Source organism: Pongo abelii, chromosome 8, assembly GCF_028885655.2.
Source record: "Pongo abelii isolate AG06213 chromosome 8, NHGRI_mPonAbe1-v2.0_pri, whole genome shotgun sequence".
Taxonomy (NCBI): Eukaryota; Metazoa; Chordata; class Mammalia; order Primates; family Hominidae; genus Pongo; species Pongo abelii.
This window is the reverse complement of record NC_071993.2, coordinates 131,909,030-131,926,037: the sequence shown is the minus strand read 5'-3', so window position 1 is coordinate 131,926,037 and position 17,008 is coordinate 131,909,030. Positions and strand designations below refer to the sequence as shown.

General features: G+C 43.2%; 1 protein-coding gene and 1 long non-coding RNA gene across 2 annotated transcripts in view; one reads left to right on the top strand and one right to left on the bottom strand.

The window, feature by feature from the left end:
- Positions 1 to 11,722, top strand: part of LOC134762085 (uncharacterized) — a 43,641-nt gene extending 31,919 nt beyond the window's left edge. Inside the window, exons 2-3 of the long non-coding RNA XR_010141644.1 lie at positions 9,840 to 10,089; positions 11,178 to 11,722. This is a non-coding gene — a long non-coding RNA (uncharacterized LOC134762085). The remainder of the gene's footprint in view (positions 1 to 9,839; positions 10,090 to 11,177) is intronic.
- Positions 8,756 to 17,008, bottom strand: part of ABRAXAS2 (abraxas 2, BRISC complex subunit) — a 34,899-nt gene continuing 26,646 nt past the window's right edge. The window contains exons 6-9 of the mRNA XM_002821246.4: positions 16,629 to 16,748; positions 16,027 to 16,111; positions 14,040 to 14,154; positions 8,756 to 10,924 (exon numbers count right to left, since the gene is read on the bottom strand). Coding sequence (XP_002821292.3) covers positions 10,455 to 10,924; positions 14,040 to 14,154; positions 16,027 to 16,111; positions 16,629 to 16,748 — 790 coding nt within the window. The 3' untranslated portion in view covers positions 8,756 to 10,454. The remainder of the gene's footprint in view (positions 10,925 to 14,039; positions 14,155 to 16,026; positions 16,112 to 16,628; positions 16,749 to 17,008) is intronic.

The window sequence follows — 17,008 nt, the reverse complement described above, 5'->3', positions numbered from 1 at the left end:
TGTGAAGAGCGTCCCAGGCTGGGCTGAGGACAGCCACGCTTCCTGAGCAGGATGCCAAGCCCCGTGGGGCCCAGAGCAAATGCTCCAGCCTGTCCTTTGTTTATTTCAATCTGGGACAAATGTTGCCGGAGAGGATCTCTACTATCCTTTCCTGTGCTGACATTCTCCAAGCCCGTCATGGTCTGGAGCAGACACAGCTGTAAGAGGAGGCAGGAGGCCTGGGCTCTGGGTCTTTCAGCGGCCTTGTGACCTTGGGCCCATCACCATGCTACTCTTGCCTCAGTTGTTCCCTCTTTGTGAAATGAGGGGTCAGCATCCTATGTCATCCAATTTGGTAACCATTAGCCATATGGCATGCAGCTTCTTAAATCTAGATTTAAATGAATTAAAATTGAATGAAATTTAAAACTTAAGCCAGGTGCAGTGACTCCCACCTGTAATGCCAGAACTTTGAGAGGTGGCGGTGGATCGGAAGAGGGGGGTGGATCGCTTGAGGCCAGGAGTTCAAGGGCAACCTGGGCAACAAAGTGAGACCTTGTTTTTTCTTTGTTTGTTTTTGAGACGGAGTCTTGCTCTGTCGCCCAGGTTGGAGTGCAATGGCTCGATCTTGGCTCACCACAACCTCTGCCTCCCAGGTTCAAGCCATTCTCCTCCTGAGTAGTTGGGATTGCAGGCGCACGCCACCACACCTTGCTAATTTTTCTGTTTTTAGTAGAGACGGGGTTTTACCATGTTGGTCAGGCTGGTCTCGAATTCCCGATCTCATGATCCACCCGCCTCGGCCTCCCAAAGTGCTGGGATAACAGGCGTGAACCACTGCGCCTGGCCCCAAGACCCCCGTTTTTACAAAACAGGGTCTCTCCCCCAGGCTGAAGTGCAGTGGCACCATCTCAGCTCACTGCAACCTCCACCTCCTGGGTTCAAGCAATTCTCCCTGACTCAGCCTCCCAAGTAGCTGGGATTACAGGCGTCCGCCAGCATACCTGGCTAACTTTTGTAGTTTTAGTAGAGATGAGGTTTCACCATGTCGGCCAGGCTGGTCTCGAACTCCTAACCTCAGGCAGTCCACCCACCTTGGCCTCCCAAAGTGCTGGGATTACAGGCGTGAGCCACCACACCCGGCCAAAATTTTTTTTTTTTAAATTAGCCAGTCATGGTGGCACATGCCTGTAGTTCCAGCTGCATAGGAGGCTAAGGTGGGAGGATCATTTGAACCCAGGAGGTCGAGGCTGCATGGAGCCATGATTGCACTATTATACTCCAACCTGAGTGACAGCAAGATGCTGCCTCAAAAAAACCTCAATTCTTTCACCTTGCTAGCTGCATTTCAAGTGCTCAGTAGCAACGTGTGACTGACTAGTGGCTCCTGTACTAAATAGTGCAGTTCCTCTTTTTTTTTTTTTTTGAGACAGAATCTCCCTTTGTCACCCAGGCTGGAATGCTGTGGTGTGATCTCTGCTTACTGCAACCTCCGCCTCCCAGATTCAAGCAATTCTCCTGCCCCAGCCTCCTGAGTAGCTGGGATTACAGGCGCTTGCCACCACGCCCAGCTAATTTTTTATATTTTTGGTAGAGATGGGGTTTCACCATGTTGGCCAGGTTGGTCTCGAACTCCTGACCACAAGTATTCCGCCCGCCTCGGCATCCCAAAGTGCTGGGATTACAGGCATGAGCCACCACACCCGACCATGTGGTTATATGACCTTTTAAAATTTTTCTGGGCTGGGCACAGTGGCTCATGCCTGTAGTCCTAGCAGTTTGGGAGGCCGAGGCGGGTGGATCACCTGAGGTCAGGAGTTCGAGACCAGTCTGGCCAACATGGCGAAACCCCGTCTCTATCAAAAATACAAAAATTAGCTGGGTGTGGTGGCAGGTGCCTGTAGTCCCAGCTACTCAGGAGGCTGAGGCAGGAGAATCACTTGAACCCAGGGGGCGGAGGTTACAGTGAGCCAAGATCACGCCACTTCACTCCAGCCTGGGTGAAAGAGCGAAACTCCGTTGCAAAAAAATAAAATAAAATTTTTCTGAGCAAAGTTTGCGCAAAGCCCAATCTAATCAACAGATAAAATGAAGAAGAGGTGGCCTGATCCCCCCTTGTTTCCCACAATGATCCCCAGGCTCCTTCATGGGGCCCCACCTGAAAAGAAGGTCTGAGCATAGCAGTCCTAAGCTTACACCACCAGTTGACCTCTGGTCTACAAAACGACGCCTCTTGGAAGAAGACTTAGTTCAAGACAACAGTAGCCACAACTTATCAGAGTTTATTGTCTTCCAGGCTTGTTTTAAAGCTTCTACACTCTAACTCACATAATCCTCCAATACCCTAGGAAAAATGTATTACCATCCATCCATATTTACTGTACCTATAGATGAGGCTCAGAAAGGTTGAGTAACTTGCCCAGGGCACACAGTTATGGAAATGGCAGGGCTGGAATTCAAGCCCCAGGTGAGTCTGACTCCAAAGCCCACTGTTGTAAGCTACTTCCCAGGCCTGGGATGGGGGGCCAGGAATCTCCTGAGGTCACCACACCAGAATGCGGGTCTCCATCACCACTGGACAGAGAGTGAGTGTGTACAGACAGTCTTGGTGTTTCCCTGGGACAGAGGTGTGCTTGGGGAAAGGGGGCTCAGGAGAGAAGCCAGGGCTGAATGGGCAGGGAATCAATTCTTCCAGCTGGACCAAAGCTGATGGCCTGGGGAAGTGGTGGGGAGCAGAGATAGTCCCTCTGCTCTGAAAGCAAAGAGGATGGGAAGGCCGCTCTTACAGAACACTCCGTGGCAGGAGGGATGGCCCCCATTACTTGGAGGACACACTGGCTTAAGGCATTTTGAGGAGGCCAGCTCTGGTTTCCTCGCCTCCTGCCACACCCTCCCAGTGGATTTCTCCCCTGTGGTTCTTCTTTAAGCCACAGTTGCTGTTCATCCAGGAGTGTTCATTTCTTCTCATCTATAAAGCCTGTAAGTGATTACATTCAACATAGAGTTTTACTGGCCTGGATGGCCCAGGATGTTACAAGGCTTTGCCAATGTCTCCTGGGGGAAAAGCAAGCTATTATAGCAGGCTGGGCGGCGTCCTACAAAACCACCATTCCCTAAATACCATTTGATTTGGATCCTTGGATTCAGTTTACACAGAGGTCAGGTGACCAACCATCTAGAGGAGTTTCCAGGACCTGGAGATGTCAATGTTAAAACCAGGAGGATCCTGGCAAACCAAGACAGTTGGTCACCCTCATGAGTGGCTACTGTCCAAGAAACTCATCCTTACTTTCAAAATGCTGCTGGTCCCATGCACTTCATCACTGGAGGGCATTTTTAGAAATGTAAAATTATGTAAAATTCCAAACATACAAAATGGTTGAAAAACTAGGACACAGACATTCACGTCCCCATGAGCTACATTCAACAATCTAACCTGTGCCATGATTGTCCTTCTCTGTACCTGTGTGTTTTTTGAGCCATTTGAATGTGAGCTTCGGACATCATGACTCTTCACCCTTAAACACACAGCCTGTGTTTCTTAAAAATCAGGAGATTTTCGGCTGGGTGTGGTGGCTCACACCTGTAATCCCAACAATTTGGGAGGCCGAGGCAGGTGGATCATGAAGTCAGGAGGTTGAGACCATCCTGGCCAACATAGTGAAACCCTGTCTCTACCAATAATACAAAAATTAGCAGGGCATGGTGGTGTGTGCCTGTAATCCCAGCTACTCAGGAGGCTGAGGCAGGAGAACCACTTGAACCAGGGAGTCAGAGGTTGCAGTGAGCCAAGATGGTGCCATTGCACTCCAGCCTGGCTGTCGCGAGACTCTGTCTAAAAAAAAAAAAAAAAAATCAAGAGAATCTCTCACATATCCATACCACTATTATGCCTAAGAAAACTCACAATCATTTCCCCAAAGGTCCCATGTTTTTTCCAGTTTTTTCGAAGTTGATGCCAATTCAGGGCGCTGTTTCTTTCTTTTTATTTAAAAAAAAATTTTTTTTTTGAGATGGAGTTTTGCTCTTGTTGCCCAGGCTGGGGTGCAGTGGCGCGATCTCAGCTCACTGCAACCTCCGCTGCCTGGGTTCAAGTGATTCTCCTGCCTCAGCCTCCACAGTAGCTGGGGTTACAGGCACCCGCCACCATGCCCAGCTAATTTTTTTTTTTTGTATTTTTAGTAGAGATGGGGTTTCACCGTGTTGGCCAGGCTGGTCTCGAACTCCTGACTTCAAATGATCCACCCATCTCGGCCTCCCAAAATGCTGGGATTACAGGCACGAGCCACCGTGCCTCGCCCAAGCTTGCTTTAAAAGAAGATAGCAGGCCAGGCACAGTGGCTCAAGCCTGTAATTCCAACACTTTGGGAGGCTGAGACGGGAGGATCACTTGAGGCTATGAGTTCAAGACCAGTGTGGGCAACATAATGAGTCCCCATCTCTTCAAAAAAACTTAGCTGGGCATGGTGGCACATGCCTGTGGTTCTCAGGAGGCTGAAACAGGAGGATTGCTTGAGCCCAGGAATTTGAGACTGCAGTGAGCTATGACGGCACTACTGCACTGTAGCCTGGGTAATAGAGCAAAACCCTGTCTCAAAAACAAAATAAAACAAAACAAATAAATTAATTAAAAATTAAAAGAGGATAGCAATAACTTTTTAACAGAAAGGGGGTTGATTAAACAAGGGTGTCAAATAGTTGATAATCCTTGAAAGTGAGGAAGGAAAAAAATTGTGGTTCTTTTACTATCTCACTTTTGTATGTCTTAAAACTTTCGTATACAAAATTTAAAAATGGGCATGTGGCCGGGCATGATGGCTTATGCCTGTAATCCCAGCACTTTGGGAGGCCAAGGCGGGTGGATCACCTGAGGTCAGGAGTTCGAGACTAGCCTGACCAACATGGTGAAACCCCGTCTCTACTAAAAATACAAAAATCAGCCGGGCATGGTGGCGGGCGCCTGTAATCCCAGCTACTCGGGAGGAGGCTGAGGCAGGAGAATTGCTTGACTCCGGGCAGCGGAGGTTGTTGCAGTGAGCAGAGATCACGCCACTGCACTCCGGCCTGAGCAACACAGTGAGACTCCGTCTCAAAACAACAACACCACCACCACCACCAAAAAAACAGGATCATGACAGATTGAGAAGATGAAGAACTCTTTAAGGAGTCAAGTTGTACAAAATGCATCTCCTAACTTCCCATCTTATGTGTATGCCAGGGATTTACCCTGTGCTTAGTATTTCCAGAAAGCAGTTACTTACTGTTCCCCAATTCCACTCACATAGACATACCTTGAAACTATGGACAAAGTCTTTTTTGTTTGTTTTTAAGATGGAGTCTTGCTCTGTCACCCAGGCTGGAGTGCAGTGGCGCAATCTCAGCTCATTGCAACCTCCACCTCTCGGACTCAAGTGATTCTCCTGCCTCAGCCTCCTGAGTAGCTGGGATTACAGGCGAGCACCACCACGCCCGGCTAATTTTTTGTATTGTTAGTAGAGACAGGGTTTCACCATGTTGGCCAGGCTAGTCTTGAACTCCTGACCTCAGGTGATCCACCCACCTCAGCCTCCCAAAGTGCTGGGATTACAGGAGTGAGCCACGTTGCCCGGCCCCGGACAAGGTCTTTTGGATGATACATTCTAGCACAGATAAATCATGCTTCAAATCAGTTGAGACCGAATGGCCCCCACCCCTACTAAGCAGAGCCCACAATTGATTGGCCACAATGAATGTCCCAAACAAGTACAGATTTACTTTGCAATAAAACACCTCCCAGACTTGTTTGTATGTAGACTGGACTAACAAGGGTCTACATCTCCTAATACTTAATACAACCTAAGTAAACACCTGGCAGGAAAGGCATTGTCCAGCATTACAGCAAGCATGACACAAGAATCTTTCAAACAGGCCGGGTGCGGTGGCTCATGCCTGTAATCCTGGCACTCTGGGAGGCCGAGGCGGGCAGATCACCTGAGGTCAGGAGTTCAAGACCAGCCTGGCCAATATGGTGAAACACCGTCTCTACTAAAAATACAAAAATTAGCTGGGTGTGGTGGCACACACCTGTAGTCCCAGCTACTCAGGAGGCTGAGGCAGGGGAATCTCTTGAACCTGGGAGGTGGACATTGCAGTGAGCTGAGATTACAGCACTGCCCTCCAGCCTGGGCGATGGAGCAAAACTCCATCTCAAAAAAAAAAAAAAAAAAAAAAAAACTTCCAAAGAGAGTATCTGCGAGATCAAGGAAAGCTGCCTTACATTTTAAGACTCAAAACATCCACGTTATAGTAGACACACTTTTGCCTTAAGAAAAATATAAATAATTGCTCCAGTTTTGAATTACCTTCAGTCTCTGAAGTTATTTCTTAAGTGCTTCTTGGAAATTTAGGAAATGGATTCTGAACTAAGTAAAGTCGAACAGGCTCCAGATTTATTAGAAAAAAAAATCAGTGTCAAGGCAAAACAAAATGTGATTTTTATCTGGAAATGAGATAAAGGTTGACTGAAGGGAAGAGACGAGCATCAACAAGGTTGATCTTATACTGGCCACAGATCTGAAAAATTCAAGCGTGGTAAAGAAACCCAGAGAATCGAGAATGTTTCTAGAATCCCCTCTAAGGTGGTGTGCATGAAATAACTCATGTAGTCAGTGACCACCATTTCTGAAGTCTTTTATTATACAAACACTTACTGCAGAAAAATTATAAAATGCAAACAAATCAAAGAGAGAAAAATTATCCATCTTGCCATATCCTGGGACAACATTGTTAACATTTACGTGAATATCCTTCCAGATTGTTTTCTATCAAGAACAATACTAATATTTTTCCCCCATAAAAATCAGATCAAACATACTGTTTGGACACCTGGGTTTCTTCATTTGGTATCTTCCATGTCAAGAAATCTTTTTTTTTTTTTTTTTTTTGAGACAGTCTCGCTCCGTCAACCAGGCTGGAGGGCAGTGGTGCGATCTCAGCTCACTGCAACCTCTGCCTCCTAGGTTCAAACAATTCTCGTGCCTCAGCCTCCCCGGTAGCTGGGATTACAGGCGTGCATCACCACACCTGGCTAATTTTTGTATTTTTAGTAGAGATGAGGTTTCACCATGTTGACCAAGCTGGTCTCGAACTCCCTACCTCAGGTGATCCACCCGCCTTGGCCACCCAAAGTGCTGTGATTATAGGCGTGAGCCACCCCAAGTGGCCTTGCTTTGTTTGAATAGAGACAGGGTTTCACCATGTTTTCCAGGCTGGTTTTGAACTCCTGAGCTCAAGCGATCCACCTGCCTCAGCCTCCCAAAGTGCTGGGATTACAAGTCTGAGCCACTGGCCCACCCATCTTTTTTATTTCCACCTTAATATTGTTAATGGCTGCAAACACGATTTCTTCTGGAGTGTATCAAAATTTAACCATTCCCCTACATTAGCATTAATGTCACTTCCAGGTTTTTGCTATTAGAAATATGCTGCAATGAGCTTTCTTTTGTTAAGCACTACATTCTGGACCACATGTCACATCTGGCATCCAGAGGGACATTTGCTTGCAGATGTTACAAAGCCTCACTGCTAGAAGGTAGTCCTCCTCCCACCTCTAGGGATCAGAAGAACCCCAGAGTAACCCAGTTTGGAGGTACTCTATGTCCTGACTCGCCTTATTTAGGACATTACAAAAATCGCTGTATAAAAGTAAGACAGCTGAGCTAACTCCCAGAACTTTTCCAAAATCTGTTTGTCATAAAGTTGAAAAGTAAACATTTTCCATTATTTATTGGCACCACATTTACGAATCCATTTGCCTTCAGGCTTCCTGCCTGTCTCGTGGAATTCAGGTTTGCTATGGGAAAGGATGAAGCGTAGCCTAATGAAAAAAGGAAGATCTTTCAGTAACTGAAATGAAACCTACAGCCAAGGCAAGTCAGATTCAGAACACAGTTAATAACCATTAGTTAGTTCCACTGTATTCTTATTTTACATCATCCCAGATTATTTTTATCTCCTTAAAACATGGGCTTGTAAGACAATTTAAATATTTTTGTTAAAGCAGTTATGGTCAATGCCCCACTGTGTCTGCAATTAAAAAAAAATGTATCCTGAATATTTGGGGATGAGATTTCTGCTTTGATTTTACTCCAGAAAAACCAATTACAACATGCAATCGGGCATTTCCAGACTTTGAAGTAAGTAAAAAGAATCCAGTCTCCTTTTCTCCAAATTCTTAGAGATGTTGAGTAGGATCCTAAAAGGCTGTAATTCACACGTTAAAACCCTGCTGAAAACACTCTCCCCTTGCATTTTGGAAGAGAGACGTCACTCAGCGGGAATGGCTCCCTCAGAATCCAGAATACACCTATTAGCCAGCCGACCCTTGTTCTAAAGTGATCCCACAATTCCTAAGATGCTCTCAGGCAGCAAGTTCTACAGCATCTCGACTGTTAGGGAATCCAGGCTGAGGAGTCACTTTAAATAAGATCAGTTCCTCTGTGGAAGATGCCTTTTGGGGACCTTTCCAAGATTCAATTTTATACGCAGTTGATACTTAGTTCTGTAGGTAACATGAAATCAACAGAAACATTTTGGAAACAGAAACTCCTGAAAATCACAGAAACATTTTAGCAAGTTGTGTTCCTGGATGTCTCCTGAAACCAGCTCGACAAAAACTTTGTACGAAGATGAGTTTTAACGCCCTTTAAAAAGCTCTTTTCAGTCCATGATGAACTGCCAGAATGAGTACACTGAGGCAGGGCCTTGTCCGGTGCTGAGACAGACATTAAAACAATGGTACCATGATTAAATAAGTTTTTTATTGTCACATTTAACTGCTTTGTCAGATATACATTGTAGATTTCAGTATGGCATCAAAATAAAAATATTTTCCTGAATGTCAAAATCTGAACAGAGGAGATGGTAACGGCACTTAAAAAAAAATTAATTCACACTGGCGCTGAAGCTGCGTAGTAGGTAGCTGATAACAACTGGAACACATTTGCAGATAAAGTGGTCTGCAGCGTTTTAAATCAAATGGCAGTGGTGTAAGGCCAATGAAACCAGGAGAGTAGTTAAAAGACAGACCCCCATAGAGTGGCGATCCAAAGAACGGCAGTTCTAGCATTTCATTTTCGGTCTATATGATACTGTCTAATTTAGTATTGGAACTGGAGCTCAGTGAGTAAATGTGTATCCTATAAACTGAAACTACTTTTTCAGAACCCAGATTTTAAGCCTCTCCAACAACTTCCTTATTCTTACAGGTTTTAACTAGTTCAAAGGAAAGGCAGTTAAACTCCAAGTATTAACCTCATGGCTGTCCTTGTCATAAATGGTGGGTCTTGCTGTTTCCAAACCAGAAGCCCAACATGCTCCTGAATGTCTTAGTGGTTTCACACATTGTGGGCAAAACTAGAAAACAAGTAGTCATTAAATAAAAATGTAAGTGCATCCCAAGAGTCTCCACACATACTGCAATTATTCCCCAAATGGCAACTCAAAATAAAATAAGTATGGTTATTCAGCTTGACAATGAATCTTTGTTCACCAAGATTCCCAAACAGTTTATTATTAAATGTCTTTCCTCCACAAATAAAACTAACACTAGATTTGTCAGAAGATCTAAATGAGTTATATCTCCTCTGTATGAACTCAGCTAAACCTACCGTGTCTGGAATCTGTTTATTATAAAACTCACTCCTTCTGTTCTCCACTGCTGTGTGTCCTCTAAGATTCCAGAACAGAGACCATAAATGTGCCAGTGCAACACAGTAGTTACTGTAATCCATCAAGAAAAAAATAATTAATTTCTTTTATGACGTATTTATTTGGATGATTACTTACTGGTAATTAGTATCTCTACTTTTTTTTTTTTAAAGGCAACCATTTTAAGTGATAATACATATCAAGCTAGTAGAAAAAAGTTGGAAGCCCTCTCTTTTATCTCACAAAGTCATGCAGACAAGAGAAGGTATATCTGATTTGTTCCAATCAGGCTTCTTGGAATTATCAAAATTTCTTTTCTGGCAAAGATGAATTTGGCTCATCATAGAAAGAAGTTCTTTGAAGGCTGCTGCTAAACTTGTTTCCCTTTGAAAAAGTAAATTTCAAGGCATGATAGTGCAAGAGGTAAGTTTTTGATTTATAGAACATTTATAGACTAATTGTGCTTAGTCTCTAATTTCCAATTTATTTTAAAGAACAGAAACTACGCTGATAAGTTTCACTGTGCCTAAATTTACCAGTACATCCATGAATCGCACCAGAATTAGGACAATTTGATTATCTTAATGATTCTGTCATGAAACTTGCACACTGTATCCAAAGGTAAAGAGCAGCGGATGGAGGCTCCCACAAGTTCTGTGCACAAGGACTCTCTTCTCGGGAGTCAAGGTATCTGAGAAAGCAGTTCTCCCCCCAGATTAAGTTCTCAAAAACCCTCTCCGTAAGCAATGAAGAAAAACAGTGCTAGGTGGAGAGTTTCTTTTATTTAGTTAAATCTGGGAGGTCTGAGTGTTCCTGGGGTCCTCGTCGGGATGTGTCATGGGTCGAGAATCCTTCGAATGTGAGTATTCACTATTAGAAGGCTCTGTAGGGTCAATCAAATTTTCATAATCACTGTCGTCTGAATCCTCACCACTGTCTCCAGCTGCTCTTTGGGGAGGAGGAAGGTCAGCCCCACTTCCAGGATACTTCAGTCCGGCACTGGTGGAAGCATAATTGGAAGAGCCCACAGCTTGAGGTCGAGGCATAAAGACACTCCTTTCCATGCGAGAGTGGCTCAAAGTACTTTCTTGATTGTTTGGGTGAAAATCAGAATAGGGGGGAGGAGGATCCGAGGCCTCTGCATCTCCAAGTGTACTTCTACCTTCAGCTGCAAACCCAGAAGACAGCATCCGAGGACTGAACACTGGGTCCAAGCTTTCAGACGGCATCTGTCTGCTTAACACTGCCTGCTGCAATCCTGGATGAAAACAAAGAATATTCTAACACTTTCTAGATTCTCACAGCTTTTCATCTCAATGTATAACATGGCCAACCTGAATGTTCTGGAAAATAGCAGTGAGGCAATGAAGTTGACTGTTACTATTAATTATTTTACAATTGCATAGTACTTGATAATTTACAAGATATTTCCCTACACATTAATTCATTTAAGGCCATGACAAATTTCTGAAGTGTTATCATTATCGTTATTATTACTGTTTCCATTACAGATGCAAAGAAACTAGAGTTCTGAAAGGTGAGGTGATGTGACTAAGGGGACAGCTGGAAGTGGGCCTGAGACTCAGAATGCAGGCTCTGTCGCTCCACATCCTGTGCTGGTTCCCTGGCGTGGGGCTTGCTGTGTCACACTGTGGGGCCCAAAGGTTGAAATGGAAACGTCGTATACATGGAATGGAAATGTGAGATTCTTTCTTTGGCAGCCTCCTATCAAAAAACCGATTTCTTTATAGCTACCTGTCATAATACACCTCTTTCATAATACACTTATACACCTTAAATAATAATACACTTATACACCTTTATAGCTACCTGTCATAATGCACTTATACACCTCTTTCATAATACACTTATACACCTTAAATAATAATACACTTACACACCTTTATAGTTACCTGTCATAATACACTTATATACCTTAAAACTTTAAAAACCGTATGTTAAGCAGATACTGAACCACAGCTTTACTCTATTTTTATTAACGTTGTGAAAGAACCCACATAATCCATATAGCCTTGAAAGTTTTTGTAGGTAACATTTCAATTTTTAAAAAATATTATAAAACTGATACACACTTGTACAATATTTAGAATATTTAGAAAGGAAAAAAGAAAATAAAAGCTGCCCACAATTCCATCATCCCAATAACACTGTTAGGATGAAAAGGGCACAGGCTTTCAAGCGGAGAGACCTAAATTGTAAGTATCAGACCCTCACTTCCTTGCTGTGTTACAGAAGTCACTAATCCTTGCTGAACTCCAGTTTTATTATCCAGCTTTGGGTGTCTGTCTGTACATGTATATAAAACATGGCTGACATTACCTGGTTTATACTGTTTTATATCCTAGTTTTTTGTTTGTTGAGACAGGGTCTCACTCTGTCACCCAGGCTGGAGTGCAGTGACACAATCACGGCTCACTGCAGCCTTGACCTCTCGGAGTCAGGTGATTCTCCCACCTCAGCCTCCCAAGAAGCTGGGACTAGAGGTGCACGCCACCATGCCTGGCTTTTTTTTTTTAAAGTAGAGATGGGGTTTTGCCATGTTGCCCAGGCTGGTCTTGAACTCCTGGGCACCAGTGATCCACCTGCCTCGGCCTCCCAAAGTGCTGGAATTACAGGCGTGAGCCACCATGGTTGGTCTAGTTTTTCTTTCTTTTTGTTTTTTTTTTTTTTTTGGGGGGACAGAGTCTCGCTCTGTCGCCCAGGCTGCAGTGCAGTGGTGTGATCTCGGCTCACTGCAACCTCCGCCTCCTGGGTTCAAACGATTCTCCTGCCTCAGCCTCCCGAGTAGCTGGGATTACAGGTGCCTGCCACCACGCCCAGCTAATTTTTGTATTTTTAGTAGAGACAGGATTTCACCATGCTGGCCAGGCTGGTCTTGAACTCCTGTCCTCGTGATCCACTCGCTTTAGTCTCCCAAAGTGCTGGGATTACACGTGTGAGCCAGCACGCCTGGCCTCTTTATTGTATTTATTTATTTATTTTTTTTTTTGAGACAGTCTCACTCTGTTGCTCAGGCTGGAGTGCAGTGGTATGATCTTGGCTCACTGCAACCTCCACCTCCCAGGTTCAAGAATTCTCCTGCCTTGGCCTCCCTAGTAGCTGGGATTACAGGTGCACACCACTATGACCGGCTAATTTTTGTATTTTTAGTACAGACGAGGTATCACCACTTTGGCCAGGCTAGTCTTGAACTCCTGACCTCGGGTTATCTGCCCGCCTCAGCCTCCCAAAGTTCTGGGATTACAGGCGTGAGCCACCGCGCCCAGCTCTATCTATATTTCTGATTATTTCTAGAAAAATGTAACAGTAAATCAGACTGTTATATTTGCCTGGAAACGTAAGTTACATTTTAACTGGATTATATATATTCTTATGAAATTAGAACAATTTAGCCTAACCTTATCTTTTACACTTGATATTATCTGCCATACATTTATAAATTTTACACACAGGTATTAATCCTGGTGGTGTTACAGCGAACATGGCTGTTATGCTGGAATTATTAGGTTTATGGGCCTAATTCTCATTCAATCAAGTTTGTTTCTTAGCCTAATGGTGTCTGTTCATCCATGCCTACCAAAACTAGACATTTAAAACCTTTACTAAGACCAGACATAAAGCTAAAAGTATATTTGGTAGCTCCTCTATGAGGCTATATTGAAACAGGACACAGGCTGGGTGTGGTGACTCACGCCTGTAATCCCAGCACTTTGGGAGGCCGAGGCGGGTGGATCACCTGAGGCCGAGACCAGCCTGGCCAACATGGTGAAACCCCATCTCTACTAAAAAACAAAAAAAAACAACAAAAAAAACAAAAATTAGCTGGGCATGGTGGCAGACACCTATAGTCCTAGCTACTCGGGAGACTGAGGCAGGAGAATCGTTTGAACCCGGGAGGTGGAGGTTGCAGTGAGCCAAGATCACGCCACTAACTCCAGCCTGGGTGACAGAGGGAGATTCCGTCTAAAAAAAAAAAGACAGGACACAGTGCCTACCTGCTGGACATGCCAGGGGTAACTTAGTAACAACCACCACATTCACTGTAACTAGATCCAATGGTCAATATATACACAAATCTGTATCAGTAACTTCTTGGGATTTATTCTAATTTCCACTTCAGCTTTTCTACCTTTCATCTTCTTTTCCTTCAAGTGTCAGAGAATTGAGGGGGCTACTATGAAAAACAGCACTTGCCCTCCAGAGAAGCTGAACAAGAGACTGCTCTGCCCCAGCTAGGCTAATCTGAGACTTGATGAGCGTAGAAAGAGGCACATAATTTATTTGATAGTATAATCTGATGTTTAAAACAACATTTCCCTGATACTGAATGGTAAAATTAACAAGAAACTTACTTCTTTCTTGTTCCTTTTCATTTTTCCTCTGAGTGATTTGTCTTCTTAATTTGTTCACTTCCGCCTGACAAGATTCAACAACTCGCTCACTCTTTTCAACATCTGCACACACTGCCTGAGGAAAAAAATGACAACAAGGTTAGCTTCAAGTTCAAGCACAAGGCATTCCATAAATTCAGCGCTGATTACAACTCTAGGAAAAGTCCAGATGGTTTATTGAGTTAAAAAGCAGCCACATAAGGTAGAACAAAATCATGAAAGCCCAAAAGACTAGAATTGTTATTATTCACTGATTTGCTTTAATTTTAAGATGATTATGCTATTTCGCTTATAAATTCTTGACCAATAAGGGTAAGATAGGAAAGATCTACTCTTTCCTTTGATTAATCATTTTTATTGAAATGAAAAGGGAACTCTTGGTACCAGTTTAGTATACAAAGGAAGAACAGAAGATAAGACAGGAATAAGATGCTTTCAACTTTTATTTATTACCAACATTCAAAAAATCAGATAAGACAATTTAACAGAAAATATTTTTAAAGAAAAGTTGAAAAAAGTTTCAAAGTCAAGGTTTAATAAAAGATAGCTATCTGAGACTACATCTGTGTAATTTAGCTATTTATAATCCCGAGAACACTCAATGTGATTTGGTATTTTCAAAGCAGGCCTTATTCAATCAACAATGAAATATAACAGCCACTTTTGGCCAGTGCTGATATTCTGAAAAGGGCATGGTCATGAATTCAGGACAAAAAGCTATTTTCCACTGCAAGTTCCTTCCATAGCAGAAATACCAGAAGCTTCCAGAAAGTAGGCTGGTGACCAGTGAGTCTGTATGAAGTTCCCTATACTGGCAGGTGCACAGTGACCCTAATTTGGAACACTAGACTGGAAATGGTTCTTGTATGCTTCTCCTTTTGCCCCGGGCTGAACTCAGCCTGTTTTCCTCTTTTTCAGTATCTGCCTTCATTCCTCTTTTTTACTCATTGAGGCCTTCATCCTTTTTATTTTTATATTTTAGAGATGGGGTCTCACTCTGTCACCTGGGCTGGAGTGCAGTGGCACAATTGTAGCTCACTGCAGCCTTGACCTCCTGGACTCAAGCAATCCTCCTTCCTCAGCTTCCCAAGTAGCTGAGGACTACAGGTGCATGCTGCCACACCTGGCTAATTTTTAACTATTTTGTAGAAATGGGGTCTCATTATGTTGCCCAGGCTGATCTCAAACTCCTTGGCTCAAGCGATCCTCTTACCTAGGCCTTCCAAAGTGCTGGGATGACAGGTGTGAGCCACCATGCTGGGCCAAAGCCTTTTTCCTTAAAGTCAGGCTTTCTCCAGGTCTGGGAGAGCTTCATCAACTTTACCACTTTCTTTGCTGCACTCAAAGGCCAGTTCAAAGGCTCTTTTGTTCTTAGGTTTTAGAGCAAACTACTCCTAAGAACACAGCGGGGATGATGAAAAGAATGTGGGAAAGTATCATTAGCACCGAGCTCAGTATTTGGCTCACAGGAGATGTTTCCATTGATGTCTGTTGCATAAATGACTAGGAACGAACAGGCTCTGCCGAGATCCTCCCACTCGATGGAGGCAGCTGGGGCAAAGTGACTGAACTAGGATGAAGCAGCAGAGATGCAACCAGTTATGGCTGCCTTTTGATATTGTCTCTACTTAGAATATAACTGATGGAGACAGCTATGTTCTTAGCAAGCCTTTCTACATTTTCCTAGACAAACTACTATCACAAATGGGGCCATAAGTATTTGAAACAGTAGTATTAACAATCTACTTCAGGCACAGAGTGAGTGAGCCAGGCTTCTGCAAGACGGCACGAATCATTATTCCACAGCTTGACTCTGTTCTGGGAAAGCAGATTCTGACTTTCGGATCCTAACTCTATTTGTCAGTTGGAAGATAATTCAAAATTAAAGTAGAATTAAAAGCTTTTGGGCAAGACAAATAAGATGAAAACTAATAAATAAATCAGTTACCTGAACTTTCTCCTGAAGTGCATTATAAACCTGATAAATCGCCCTGATGTCCTTCATCACTCCATCCTTGTCAAAAAAGTCAGTACTAGAAGACAAACAGAAAAAAGATGCCTCAAGGTTATCATAACTGTTGTGAAATGGAAAGGCATTTTTCCTGTCTCTTCCACTTTATTGTCTAAATGCTGTGACTCCAAGGTGACAGTGTTTAAGGAATAATGCCCATACCACAAGAATTACAGAAGAGAAATTTAAAAAACCCATGTTACCAAGATCATTTAAAAAATAATAAAAAGCTATGTATTTTTCAGTGACTATGTTTAGCTTTTGGAACCTCAGAAATAATACTCTATCCAAAACTTTTGTATCAATTACAAAAAATATTGTGGCAAATTATTTAAAAAATTCATAAAAATAAACTATCTTTCCAACAAGAACAAAATTTTGATATATGCTGGTGGTATCTAGACAATTACCTTACTGTATTCTTCAATTTTAATCATATCAAACTTTGTTTTACATTTTTCCATACACCTTTTAAATGTTATTAACAAAAGAAATATTGCTAACAAAAGAAAAAACTAGCACTTTACCTTTCAACTTACCCATGTTCTTTAATCACTTTGGCATAACTCTGAGAAGTATTTGGCACTGAAGACACTTTGTACTCTTGCTGGCTAGTATTTCCTAGATTGGGAATAGCGAGTGATATCCTTTGATTATACCTATGGGAAAAATTCAGAAACAGATCATGTTAAATGTACCATTCTATCATATTCAAGTGAGACTGACAGTTTAAAAAAAAAAAAGGGCTGGGTGTGGTGGCTCACACCTCTAATCTCAGCACTTTGGGAGGCCCAGGCAGGCAGATCACCTGAGGTCAGGAGTTCGAGACCAAGACCAGCCTGGCCAACATGGTGAAACCCTGTCTCTACTAAAAATGAAAAAAAAATTAGCCAGGCATGGTGGTGTACACCTGTAGTCC